The sequence below is a fragment of the Podarcis raffonei genome, chromosome 4 (assembly GCF_027172205.1).
Source record: "Podarcis raffonei isolate rPodRaf1 chromosome 4, rPodRaf1.pri, whole genome shotgun sequence".
Taxonomy (NCBI): Eukaryota; Metazoa; Chordata; class Lepidosauria; order Squamata; family Lacertidae; genus Podarcis; species Podarcis raffonei.
The window spans coordinates 99,952,739-99,967,657 of NC_070605.1; the positions used below are offsets into that span (position 1 = coordinate 99,952,739).

Consider the following 14,919-nt stretch of genomic DNA (forward strand, 5'->3'; position numbering starts at 1 on the left):
ACTATCATTTAGTTTAGCCATCTTCTTTTTTGCTTTATTGATTCCCTTAATGTAATTCACTGTGGCATACATCATGAATTAAGAAACCAACCTAGGAGTGTTCTGGATCTGTTGTGCTGTAACTGATACTGTCTTCCAGAATGCCTTGCAAAGTCAGCATAGGAAGATCTCTTATGCCACTGAATGCCCACGTTCAGTCTGGGACACAGTTGTTGAAATGCCCCCACAGAGAACTGATCCCTGCGTAATTTCATTTCTTTAGCCCCTCTGTCACCACTGGTCAAACAGTTTTTGAAGCTCCTTGAAAAAACCGTAAAGCCTGTGAGAAAAGATGATGGTATCCAGTATACTCAAACCATCTCTCTATCGTAGCATTTTCAACTTGGTTGGGGGAAAAGATTTCCCATTTCTAGTCACTTACATCAAAACCTAATGAAATATGTAAGGATTATCAACCATTTAACCAAAACTTGCCCATCGGTCGAAACAAAACAAAACAAATAAAATAAAATCCTTCCAGTAGCACCTTAGAGAGCAACTAAGTTAGTTATTGGTATGAGCTTTCGTGTGCATGCACACTTCTTCAGATACACTGAAACAGAAGTCACCAGACCCTTATATATAGTGACTTCTGTCTAGTGACTTCTGTTTCAGTGCATCTGAAGAAGTGTGCATGCACACGAAAGCTCATACCAGTAACTAACTTAGTTGGTTTCTAAGGTGCTACTGGAAGGAATTTTATTATTTCATTATTTTATTTTGTTTTGTTTCGACTACGGGAGACCAACATGGCTACCTACCTGTAACTTGCCCATTGATGATCCTCAAATTGCGCTTTTTCACTAGATATATTGCATAACTTCTGCTCAGATGTGGATTCATGCCTTTATGGATTAAATCAGCATGTTCTGGGAAATATGGAAACAAAGGCTAAAGAATATATTATGGGGATGTAGAACAGAAAAATAATGACAAGGACTGCAGAAGGAATTTAGGCAGAGAGAATGCAATTATGCATTTGAAGTCTGGCTGGGATATATGGAGTCACACATACACTCCTGTGAAGAATACCAGGGGATATTTAATGACTTCAGCTGTCAAAATCCAATGTTACTTGTTTCTAGGAAGACGCTACCAATAGCGGCACAATGATTCCTGACAGCATGCTGGGGCACCATTTCACGGCAAACTTGAAGGGGATGAGTACCACCTATTGCAATGACTGCTTACTGTAGCATCTGGTGTTCCTTGGGTACTTTTTAGTGAAAGAATAACTTAGCCCAACCTTGCTTTAGCAAATGAGGTCTGACAAGATCGCAACCCAGGGTTTTATGACTGCGAGTAGAACTGCTGATGCCAGAAGTGTTTCAGCATCAGATACTTCACCAGATATTTTGCAAGTGATGACTGTTCCCCTTCTGGGCTCGCTATCTTCGAAGGAGCTCAGCTGAGCATAAGGGTCTTGAACGCAGAAAAGGTTGTAAAATGAAATGACAACACTTTTAAGTTAGACAACCAAAATATTGACATGATGTTTTATGTTAAAATGTGCTGGCATGCTAACTAAAAAAAAAAGTGAAAGGAGTGAATATTAATAACAGGGCAATCCGGGGAAAATGTGACACATGGTGTGTGTTAAGTAACTTTCTTCTCTTATCTTATTTGTTTTTCCTAAGCATGAGGGGAGGACATTATGATTTTCGATTATTTAGGTTTACGACCTGAATTATTTGATATAGATCATATGGTAATGTTACCCCAAACACTCCTTTAAAGATCAGGGTGAGTAGCCATGTTGGCCTGTAGAATATTTTGTGGCAACTTTTGGGGAGAGTGGAGTGATGGTGGCAGGAACTGCCAGGAATTAAGCTTTAGAATTAAGAGTAATTCCGTAGGATAAGCAACTGGAAGCCCAGGGGCTATTCCACCCCCAGGCATCTCATCTGGGTGCCAACATAGTCCTTGATCTCAACAGTCTTTCCTAGGCGAAGGGCTTTATAACCCCCTCTTGCAAACAGCCACAAAGGCATTGGGAGTGCACTCCCCTTACGCAAATTAGATGCTGGCTTTGTACACAAACTAGGATGCAGGTAAATGGTAATAAACATCAGAGATAACTAAAGGAAGGGTTCAGTAAAAGCCTTGGTTACAGTCTACATTGGAAAAAAGAGACATCAGCTTGTTTAAAATAAGAACATCAGCTCCATCCTTCAGTTTTTCCTTAGTCCAAAACATCATCCTGTAAAATCAAGATGGATGAATCCCATCTATCCCATTTTTGCCTACTGGCGATGGTTTTCAAGATCAGTGAGCTTTCCCAGGCCTACTACCCGAGGGCCTTCTATTGTGCTGGAGATTGAATCTGGTAACCTTGCGCATCTAAAACTTGTGCTCTGCCATAAACATATGAGCCCTTCATAAAGCTCTAGTCTAGACCAATATCTATCTTGAATGGCAGTGGCTAACCTCAATCAGGCATCTCTCCCAGCTTTTCCTATCCAGATATCCTCTTATCTGGGTTTGCTTGGGATTGAATGGGGGGCCTTCTGTGCACAAAGTATGCAGTGCCCCTTCTACCACTGATTCATGCAGGTTTCCACAAGTGTAGCCTGGGTGCATGGGCTTGTCTAGTTTTTGACTCTAGGGACTCCCTGGAAGGGAGACTCAAGCGTTGCTGATTTTTATTCAAAAAACTGCTTTTTCAGAGATTCATGAGCTGGAATTTGAAAGGAAGTGTATGTATGTCTCTCCCCCCCCCCTTATCTATTTTAGTTGAACATTAAATCTGTGGTCAATGGCATTTAACGTTGGTTGAGCAATGTACAAGGATTGCAGACCCCTCCTGTTTTTGTTTTTGCTCCGCATGAGCAGCAGGAGAGATGCCAGTTTAGTGATGCCTTTCAGTTTTTAGACTTCCTGAAGTAAAGGGATATCAGAGGCATCTGGTAAAAAAAGCTGGTGAAGTGAAATATGCCTTTGAGATAGACCACTACGTGCTTTTCTTTCAACACATACTTAATGAAACAGAGTTAAACATTCCTGGCGAGAAAATTCTTAGAATTTTCTTTGTACATTTCTAAAAAAAAGTTTTTGGAATGAATGGAAGACAATACCTTCCAAAGATATATAATGATTTAAAGCATGGGTAGGCAAACTAAGGCCCAGGGGCCGGATCCGGCCCAATCACCTTCTCAATCCGGCCCACGGACGGTCCGGGAATCAGTGTGTTTTTACATGAGTAGAATGTGTCCTTTTATTTAAAATGCATCTCTGGGTTATTTGTGGGGCATAGGAATTCGTTCATTTCCCCCCCAAAAAATAGTCCGGCTCCCCACAAGGTCTGAGGTACAGTGAACTGGCCCCCTGCTGAAAAAGTTTGCTGACCCCTGATTTAAAGTACCATTTTCTATTGTCCATATCCGTAGTGTGCTTTTAATTGTTTTACTTTTGAATTCAGCCACATTTACTATATTTTTTGTCTTAATTATAGAAACATTAGCAATCAAATTACGCAATGCCCTCTCTGGTACGGGAGTGGTTATAAATGGAAAAGAACAAAATTTAGGTCTCTGTGCAGCTGATATAATTTTATGCCCCCCTGCCCCTATCACAGCAGGTAAAATATTATGTTCAGAATTGGAGCGCTTCTCCAGGGTCTCAAAATTGCAAGTTAATTTTCAGAAATCTGAGATAATGTTTTTATCCATACATATACATACAGCATATACTTTTACAGCAACACTGAAGATTCTAATAGCTACAAAACATTTTAGATATATGGGGGTACAAATTGTATCAGTATAACTATTGCATGGTTGGGAAAGGTATAAATACGGTTGTGGTGCGTTGGAATAAATTGAGATTCTCCATTATGGACAGACTGCATCCAAAATGATGATTGTTTTTCTAGAAAAAGAATTTAAGGAGCTATTATGGGCAAGCCTGATTTGTCATATTCAGTAAAAGAACCCAGTGGTCAACACTGGAGGATACAGAAATTGATGGTGTTCCTACTGGGGTATTAGCATTAATGAAAAATACGTTCCAGTTGTTGAGTTGGTTTACTAACCTCTATGCACTCATGTCATTTAGAATATGGAGGCAAGAGTTTTAGCCCCAGGTCAATCACCCATAATTCTGATAAAATGCCATATTTTATTTCAAAATAAAAACAGGTTATGTAATGTGAAGGTATGAAAATAATACCAATTCTATTATTTGAAAGATTATTATAGGAAAGGACATCTTCATGTGTGGATTAGTTTTTACCTACATATCCTTGTGGCAATGAGCCCGAGTAGGATGTGGGAGTCAGAATCATTTTTCTATGTGCATAGTCAAAAATTATATCAGAAAATGTAGAATTAAATACAGATTCCTAGTTCTCAGTTCACTTTTAGTATAAAAAGAACAGTTTCACATAGGCTTGAGATTTTACCACAGAAGTACTAAAAAGTTGCAGATTTGGTATGCTTCATTAACTCTTTGCACACAAGATAAAAAGTGCTTTCTGATGAACTGTAAAACCAACTTGGGATCAATTTTCCACAACATAAATTCAACATTCATTCTACTCTTTGATAGCCTAAGATTCAAGCAGCCAGGCAGAGTTTATATCTATCCTTTATCAATAAGCATTTTCTTTACAATTGTTTTAGATTATTCAACCAGTTGAAACCATTTTACAGGTTAACGTTACATAGTCGAAGGTGAGATGATCCGTTTGTTCCTTCATTACTAACAATGACAATCATTATCATTATTTATAAAATTTGTATACAACCCTTCTTTCAAAGATCCCATGACAGTTCACAACAGAAAAATACAAAATGAGAATACAAAATTCATAATAAAACAAAAACCAGTAACCCCACTCCCACAAACACAGTTAAAAAGCCATAGAATGTTAATCAGCCGAACAAATAGTTGAAGAAAAATGTTTTCACCTGGTGCCTAAAGATACGTAATGAAGGCGCCAGGAGAGCCTCCTTGGGGAAAGCATTCCATAAATGGGGAGCCACCACAGAAAAGGCCCATTACTGTGTTGGTACCCTCCAGGCCTCTCGTGGAGGAGACAGATGAAGAAGGGTCTCGGATGATGATCGCAAGGCCCAGGTTGGTTCATATAGGGAGAGGCGGTGCTTTTTAATCTAGAATTTAAAATTTCTTTGCAATATTTTTCTGGTGCCATTTCAGGTGTCATCGCCAAAGACCCCTCTCCCCTTTTCCTCCCGAAGGTTCCTGCATGAAAATAGAGGGTATAAATTGTAGCAAAACCTGTACGTGTGTGTAAATTGTGTAGATGTCCTAAGAGATAAATGGCATTTAGGGATAAGACTAGCAAGTGCAGTTCTACTGCATCCCTCTCTGTGCATTGACTATGTGCAGAATTCTTTTCTAAATGTATTTTGCACCTCTAGAAGGTGTAGAAGCCCCACATTGTGCTCATGCCTTGCAACAAATGGAGGCCAAAGTCGGGGCTGATTTGGATCCAGCACAGTCTACACAGTGGTGAGGTGAGGGCCATGGTAGTGGAGTGTGAGTACTAAGGTGTGAGATAGGGAAGCTATACCCTGGCAGGCCCCAACAAAGGTCATATGTGCTCACTGTAATAATTGAAAATTATTACATGCCTATGGGATTTGACTTGTTAATTACTGAGTATGAGTTCATTTTTTATTAATTATCAATACTTTCCTTCACATCTCAGCGTACCTTATGTACCCTGTCCAGAAATCATGAAAGCAACAGATTGCTTCGACTTGATATTATTTACTGTTCCAATTCACCTTTTGAGGATTAATTCCTTAGATTATTTGGACTGCCTAGACTAAAGTTATTTATTTAAAATATTTGGAAGAAAATTAAAATAGGCCCCACATTTAAAAAAAAAAATTAAATATACTTCACTGCTTAAATAGATAATGTAGCTAATTACAAAGAAGAAAGGCTGAGTTAAATATCAGGATTTGAAGCAATTTTTATGTCATTAGCCACTGTTGCAAATCCCTCCTCTCAGATCATGAGAGTATAAACCCCACATATTTATATTACAGAGAAATGCAAAATCCATGTTGAATATGGTAGCTCTGGGGACCAGCACAGTAAGTGCTTTGGAGAAATGCAGGCTGACATTATTTCTTTGATTTTCTGTTTAAAATATTTTGCATGCTTAAGCTGCCTTTATCATATATTGTTTTCAGATCCTTGTCGAATCCTTCTGTTGTGTGTGCACTGAGCACAGGCACTGTTAGCACGTCTGAAGTAACATCTGCTGTGTCTTTTTTGTTGCTGGGGTTCATGGTATAATTAGCTCTATATTTCACCAAACACAATTTTGCTCCCATGGCGGACAGAGCAGCATGAAGAAAACATAAATAATTGAAGATTAGAGAAACAGAAGGCAAAGTTGAGGTAGGTGGTTTGGCTGAGAAAAGGGTTAAGGAGAAAAGAAGGTCATCTCATTATGGGGAAAAAGCATTGTTATCAGGACACTTGTAAATGCAGTTGATTTTATTTCCTAATGATTAATGCAAAATAGTAGGTTTCCCTACTATGTTCAGCCAAGAAGCATAGACACAATAGTATATTTATATACTTATGTATATTTTTTAAAACAATAATATTTTTATAATATAAGATTGTCCTCTGGCCTGACCCACAAACAGAAAATTAATTGCAAAACAATTTCCCATTTTTCTCCATATACTTGGTTGGTTAAAAATGCAACTGTTATATATTATAATGCGAAGTTCACACCAGGGCGTGCTCCAGACAATGGCGAGCTAAAGCAGTTTCTCACATGCTATGCGGCCTGAGAGCCCGCTATCCAAATAGCACCATCATTCTGACTTTGCAAATAGTGTCTACACTATTTGCAGGAACAGCGTGAGATAATTCTCAGCTTGCAAGTCCTCACCTCTTGCAGGTTAAGAGAGTTTACTGAGGCTCCTTTGCCCAAGAGCCTATGATATCCTGGAGCTAGCACTGGCTTTTGTAATTCTCAAGAGGGCAAGGGATTTTTATACTCAGTTGCTACTAGTCATTATATACAACAGAAATATTGCTTTATTTCTTTTTCATTTCAAAAAGGTATTCAGGAGCACCATGGTCCTTACCATTAGGCAGGGTGAGGTGGCCACTTCAGGCAGCAGATTTTGGGTGTCATGAAATAGCTGCTAGTTGGGGCTTGTGGAATTTTCTACCTGAGATTAAGTCTATTGAAATCATTCAGATTCAATAATAGTTAACTCAGGTGCATAGCTGTCAATGTTTCCCTCTTTTTAAGGGAAATTCCCTTATTCCAAATAGGATTCCTCACAAGAAAAGGGAAAAGTTGACAGCTATGCAGGTGGTCTAGTACTTATCACTTGATAAACAAGATGGCTCCGCCTGCAAATAAAGTATTGGTTTCTACACATTTGGGGGACTTCCCAGATATGCGGAAGTATATAAATTAAAATAAAATACAGCCCATCTATCATCTATCTATCTCCAGGAGGTCCAAGCATGTTCAGTGATCTCTCAGAGCCTTGGAATGTAGAATGTCACTCTCAAAATAAATAAAATATGAAAACTGGGAGGGGAGACCTGGTCTGCCTGAACTCCTAAAAACTGATTGTATCCTAGAGGAGTTCAGGGTTGGTGACTGGAACCCCTAACAGGAGCATTTCAGTTGGGGTAGTGGTGAGGAAACTTTTCCAGCCTGAGAAGTTCTCTTCCTTCTGGGCAACCTTCTAGAAATGCAATGACAGTGGTTGCTGGGACCAGAAGCAAAGGTAGGTAGCAAGGGATAGGCCCCTTCCTTATGTACAGTAGGCTGCATTTCAGCCATGCCAAAATCAAAATTTACAATTCAAGGACTCATTCTATACAGGCAAAAGCACTCGATGTGGGTCATGAACTGGGGAGAATCCTGAGGGCCGGAGAGAAAAGCTTGGAGGGGCCCTTCTGGCTTGGAGGCTGGAGGTCCCACATCACAGTGTTAGATGGTAAAGAAACATGGCAACACTTGGGGGATCCAGTTTGTGTCTAGGCTTGTTTAGGTATGCCAGAGCTTACTGCTAATTTTTTTTCTTGTGTATAGCACCGAATGGATGACAAGGCTGCCCGAATAACACAGAAAATGTCATTTCCATATTCTTGCTTTCCAGCTACATACAATAAATCATTTTCTTGAAAAGATAATAAAGCACCAACTGAGTGCTGCTTTAATTCACCTAGAGAGAGATCTTCAGTACTTTTCTAAAACAATGTAATTAGGAAAAGACTTGATTTGTTAAAGATGCATTTTTATTTTCTGATTTTATACATCCGACAGCTGTTAAAGAAGTTTTAAAAAGGTTAAGCAGTAGGAAAATATATTCTATTTCCACTTTGCATTTGAAGCAAAAGAAGTAATAAATCACCAGCAATTAACTACACATTTATAAGGTTTGAAGATACCTGCTGTACCATTATATGTGCAGATGACTGTTCACATGTTTAGGAACTCTGGAGAAGCAAATTTCCCAAAAGCATGGAAAAGGGTCCTTTGTATGAAAGTGCAGAGGTGTTTTCAAACCTCCCAGTGAACAGAATGGTACAGATTTGGGACTGAGTTTGCAACTATGATGCCTCCCTGTTCCATGTCCATTACGTGCACCAGACGTGTAGAAAACTCTGGTCAAGTATAGCTGTATACCTACAGCCTTATCACATTCTCACTAGATGTTTTTGGTTGCACAGTCAAAATATCCTAGGTGTGATAATTAAAAAATGTAATGCCACAGGTAGCCTTCAAGAGATCTGCAGTCTCTGCTTTTTCTCTATTAGCCTGAGCCTCTCATTTTCAATAATAATAAGCGGTCTGCAGGATGCTGTAAAGGTTGCTGATACAATGTATATAAGACTCTGAACATTTGATGTGTGCCATTTAAATGATAACTTCTGTTATTAAACTGGTTGTAACAACTGAACAAAGTTCTTGCATGCGTAGACTACGCTTCACAGTTGTTGTGTTTGTTTTTATTTATAATTCATAATTTGGGCATAACTGAATCATTTTTATGTTGCTAGGACACTCAACAAAATGGATTTTCAGTAGGAAAAAGGCAGTTAGATGTAAGTGCTAAATTTCTTTAAACCACATTTAATGTTATAATACATTTGCCATGGTATTGCTTTTATTGTGTAATTGGTATTTTCACAGAAGGTTAAGAGTGTCTTTTGTGTGGTTAGAAGTGCCCTTTTGAATTTTGCCTCCACCCACCCCTCCACCCCAAAAAAAGGTTTATGAAAAGGACTAACTAATCTAGTTTATGTTTCTGCTTTTCATAGGTCTTGGGCTAAACCCAATCTGTCTTTAGTTCCCACTGAGGTAGTAACTCTGTATCTTCATATCCATGCAAAAGGAATCCTTCTACAGGCAAAAATTACCATGCCACACAGAAGTTGTGGCTAGAATTCCTCTCCCGGAAATGCCAGTTTTCTACTTGAGTTGGCTTGAAGAACTATTTAATCATGAATTTTAAAAAGGGAGAGGGAACTTATTTGAAGTGAGGAGTAAAGGCTCAGTGCTAGTAAAGAGACAGGAATTACAACCTTACGTTAGCTTGCGTCTTAGCTGTCACAGTCCTCTTTGTATACTTCTGGAAGAGATAATAATAATTTAAAAAGTTCTTCCAACAGAAAGAACTTAAAGGGGTGTATATCAAGAGTTGGGGTGCGAGACATTTCAGAAGCATAAAAAAGGAGGAATATTGGCATCTGTCTCAAGAGACAATGGAGTGAGCCTCCAGGGGTGAAGTCAAACCGCTGAGTTAGCAGCAGTGAAGTGACTTCCGCAGGGGACAAGGCTCCCTCTTGGCCTTGCTGATGTGGTCCAAAGGAAAGCAGAGCAATATGTTTGGCACCAGCTTGGCTACAGGAGTTGCTGGAAGGAGGCACACAATGCTCCTTCCTACCATCTCAGGGACTCTACTCCAGATTTGTGTAGGGTTTTACTCCTTAGCCTTTTCTTCTGAATATATCCTGCAAGGCAGTAGAGGTTTAGGATCAGAGTTTTACTTCTAGATGGGCTATTTTCCCCATCTGCCCCTCACATCCCTCAACAGCATGTCTAGAAACCACCTTCTTGAGTAGTATCTTTGCACAGGATGGACCAGATGGGCAGAGGAGCAAAGGAACCATGTCTTCTGCTTGCAGAAAGAGAATGAAAGAATTGAAAAGGGTATTTTATTGCTGGGGAAGTTTTAGTTTACTGGAGGGCTGGGGCAGGATTTCTCCACAACTTCATATGTTTAAAAAATGCCCTGAGATTAGTGTGAATTCTAGCATTTCCCCTAAATGATAGAAGATTGGCATCTGGAAAGTGCTTATGTAAACAATTTACTTTTAACTAATGCTATCTCCAGTTGAGCTAAATACTACATTCCCTTCTCTATGCTAAAATATGAAGTGTTGCAATTGCATTTTATTTTATTGCATGTGAAGTTTTCTCTCCCCTTCTAGAATCAAAAGTTTGTCCCTCTCATTTAACGTAACCGAATGTCACACTCCTTCCCCACCCCTCATCTCTGACGCCTTGAGAGATCAGTAGTGAATTGTTATTGCTTAAACACGCCGGAGGAAATGTAGGTTTTGTTGGCTTCTTGCTTAAATAGAGGCGGAGGTTTGTAGGCTCAGGAGAATGTCTTCCTTTTGTGGTCTAGCTTTTAGGTCTTTTTATGTATTGCTGTTGGTGGCAACAGAAAAACGAAACCTGCCCACGTTATTTCAGAGTCACTCTACCATTTAGACTTCCATGCTGTTGTAAAAGTTAACTGATGCCTTTTTTTTTTACTTGCCACTTATTTCATCATAATCCCTCACAGATTGACCGAAAGGATGTTTGGTGTTGAGGCTTTTTGTGAACTTGTCTGCTAGAACAAATGCAAAATTTTTTTAAAAAATTTGGTAGTTTGCTGGTTACAGAGAAGTTGCTAGCTGACATAATCTGTGACCAACAAATGGAAGTGACACAAATCACAGCAAGGACGTTTACAGTGAAGGTGCCAGTTCCCAGAAATGCCTTTCTATCTGGCCAGCCATCATCTTGAGACTACTGGTGACCCCATGTACTCCTCATGTGCTCCCCACTTGGCTCTCATAAGGGTGAATTGCCCCTGGATACAAGCTGTTAGCTACTAGAGTGCTTCACCGTTAGCAAATATACATACTGTTTTTCGTCACTTGTTGCTAAAAATAAGTACATTCAGTAGAAACCTCTACTTACAGCTCGTACTGTATCAAGTCCATAAATCAATTAATCTGTTTATGGGGTCGCTCTCCTTTTTTTTTTGTTAGCTACAAACAGCCCCTCTTTTCTTTCTTTTAAAATATTTGTATTGTTCAGTAAGCCCAAGACATATAAAAGCATTACCAATATTTTCTAATTAATATTTACTCTTTTCTAAAGCTATTATAAGGACACTTAATGCACAGCCTAAAATGAGAGTTGACAATTGCAAGTACAAACCAACCAACATTGTAATAAAATCAATACTTACATTTCCCTCGGGGGCACTATTTACTGTTTGCTGTGCCATTTCCTTAATGGAATAGCAGTTATGTTTGCAGAAACCTTGTAACTACCATCTTTATGTTTTAACTAAAAGCAGCTTTCTTGGAGAAGGTTGGGGGGAAAACAACCTCAAGTTACCATATAAAAATTGCTTTGAGCATTTTGTGTATTATTCATAGAATAACCCAAAGAGAATCACAATTATAATTGGAATGCTTCTGGATGTTCAGCACTCTAAATGAATATTTTGTGTCTTCCCTGGTCAGTATGTACTTCAGTATTTAACACACTATGAATATGCATCTCTTTTAATGTGGTTGATAGTATCCCATCATTAAATTAAGTAAGAAGTATGCACTTTCTTTAACATGACAAATAATAAAATGAATCTTAATAGTTGATATTTTCCATCACAGTTTTCTTTTAATGGATAATAGTGAACCAACAATTAGAATCCTTATGCAATACGTTGCTATCATCATATATTATTTGTTTGTTAAGATTATTTATAACCCACCCATCTGTAGTGACCAGGGTGGGGTACAGGGCATAATAGAAACAGCCAATCAAAATAATAAAATAATTAGTAGTAAATGATGTCCACATCCAAACAACCAAATCACAAACAATAAATGATTGTGCCATCGCATAGGAGGGAATGGCTGTAGCTGAGTTATAGAGTATCTGCTTCACATACAGGAGTCCCAGATTCAATTCTTGGCATAAAGGACCCGATGGTGAGCCGGGTGGTGATGCTCACCTGACCTCTGCCCAGCTACATCACTGCTAATAGCAATAGAAAAACAACAACAATACCATATTAAAATATATATTTCTTACCTACCTCATTACCAGAAAGTCCCTGGGCAGGTTACAACACTATAAAACACAGCATTTACTATTATATAAACCTGCTTATTAGTAAATTCACTTACTTTGTGAAAATCAACATTTTCACCTTTCAAAATGTAGATTTCTTCACGTACATGTTAGGATATAGAGAAAATATGCATAAATATTCAGAAGGCCAAAGGAAAAGTAGCACACCTCCGCAATCTTTTTTGTAAGACCGGATGCATGGTCTTTCTGATGAATGAAGTTCACCACCACTGTGCCCCTTTCAAGGGAATGAAAGTGCCATGTGTTCATCTTTAGCACAGTGTATCAAGACACCACATTTTGCATAGCCAAGGCCTCTGGATTTCCATTTTGGTTTTATCGTTGCAAGGGAGAAAGTTGCACCTTGGCATAATCACCATTCTGACCCCTTTTCTGTACCGCTAATTAGGAAATAGCCTTCCATTTCCTCTTTCTCTTCAAGGCGTTTGATGAGTGCTTTGGGAGAGAGGCCATGGAGATTGCAACGTATGAACTTCACCATAATTGGAGCATTTCCGAGGGACTGTTTTTATAATCCCTTTAGTGATGCCATTCATGGCCCAGCTGACTTCAGCCTTTTTCTTCAAGTAGGTAATTTCTGCTGGGTAAACATTTAGCTCCTTACATATATTCCCTTTGGGTACCAGAGGAGGTCCCCACAATGGCTAAAATGATCTGATCATTCTTAAAAGCAAACTCCAAAGGGGGTGGGGTGGCGGCTTGCCAGAGCATCCCATCACCCATGACATAGTTGAAAGGCATGATGTGTGAATGCATCCCATTCTTCAGGGTCAACCACTGATAGTTCTTGGGCAGCCTGTTGCCCAATGCCACAAGGTGCTTGGACCTGGAGCCATGGCACAAACTCTGCCACGTGTACATGGCATCCATGCTTCTTCAGCAGTAGACCACAGAAGACCACTTTTGCTGGAAATACCTTGTGGTACCACCTCCCTACCCAACTCAGGAGGTAGCGGGCGCAGGGTAGGGGTGCATTTGCACTGCACTGACTTTGCTGCTGCCTCATCCTTCCCATTCAGAGTGGCAACAACACAACCAACTAGAGATCAAGTGAGCATTCCTCCCCACAAATCTGCTACTGCTGGCATATCCAGGTAGCACTGGGAAATATTCAAGAGACCTTTGCACCGTACGTACTGTTCTGGTGCTTTAATTTATGTTTTAATTTTGGTAAGCTGCTTTGAGACCCATATGTGGTGAAGAAATAATAATAATAATAATAATAATAATAATAATAATAATAATAATAGTGACAGTGTCAAATGACAAGTACCTCCTAAACTGTGTAACTAGTCCTTCAAGGGGAATTCAAGCCTATCCAGAATGGGTTATATACCTAGTTTCCAGATGCAGAAAATGAACTCTCAGCACCTCCATCTTGTCTGCGTTTGCTTCAGGTTACTGGTGTTTATCCACCCCATTACTAAATCCAAACACCTAGTCAGCACCTACATAGCCTTATCTGACTGGTTTCTCTTCAGCTCACTAAAAACCATTTGATGACCTCACCCAGATGCATCATATAGATGAGATCATGAGGGACAAAATGAAACATTGCAGAGCTCTACATCACAAGTGCCATGGCGTTGATCAAAGGGTCTCCCCACCTTCCATTGCAAGTTTCTGAAACTGACCCTGAAGGTAGGAGCAGAGCCACGATATCACCGTTTTCCCAGCTCCCACCCTACAGAGTGGATGCAGCAGGATACAATGGCTGATAATATCAAAAGCTCCTAAGAGGTCCAGGAGTATGAACAGCTTTTGCATACACCCTATCTCTCTCAAGATGAAGGTCATCCATTAGACTAAATCAGTCCAGTCTAATTGACTCCATCCAATTGTGCTTGGAAATCAACCACCACCACCACCTTCTCAAGCATCTTAGCCCAAAAAGGACATTAGCAACTAGGTGATAGTTAATACAGTCTCCAAGGTCCTAGGAGGGCTTCTTAATGCATATAAAGTATGATGAAATGTAGATGGTTTCTAGGGAAAGGCTACAGCTCCTCACTTCCTAGGGTGGGGTAGTCCAGAGAATAGTATGGCAAGAAGATGCAAGACTGATGTGTGATGGAGCAAGGGACAGACAATGCAGCAATAGTTTTACAATATTTTGCTTTCATTTTTCTTTGTGTAGTTTTTGTGACAAATAAGTTTGTTCTTATCTCTTGATCTTGGTTTGGATTTGTTAGCTTTCCTTCTTAGGCGTTGCCATGAGGAGTGTCTTCCATGTCAAATGTAACTTGTCTGTAAGCTAAACCTGCCATTCTCTAAAGCAGTCTGTAGCAACCTTTGCTATCTCCTATGCTTCCTTGTCTAACACAGATGTGTGAATCTTTCTAAACTAGAGGACAAGATTTAGCCTCTGGCCGTTAATGGATTACCCACTACATTAGATCTTTGTCTCATATTGTGTTTGGAATGTAGACGTGATGGTTATAGATGTGATCACCCCCTCAGAGTGAGGGGACAAGAAT

The 14,919-nt window shown here is 39.5% G+C and overlaps 1 protein-coding gene across 7 annotated transcripts in view; it reads left to right on the forward strand.

Moving 5' to 3' along the window:
- The window catches only part of DACH1 (dachshund family transcription factor 1), a 340,610-nt gene that overhangs the window by 204,848 nt on the left and 120,843 nt on the right, over window positions 1-14,919 (forward strand). The window contains exon 4 of one of the 7 annotated variants that reach the window (XM_053384684.1): window positions 9,058-9,102. The exons of the other annotated variants lie outside the window; for them this stretch is intronic. Coding sequence (XP_053240659.1) covers window positions 9,058-9,102 — 45 coding nt within the window. The remainder of the gene's footprint in view (window positions 1-9,057; window positions 9,103-14,919) is intronic. 7 annotated transcript variants of the gene reach the window in all.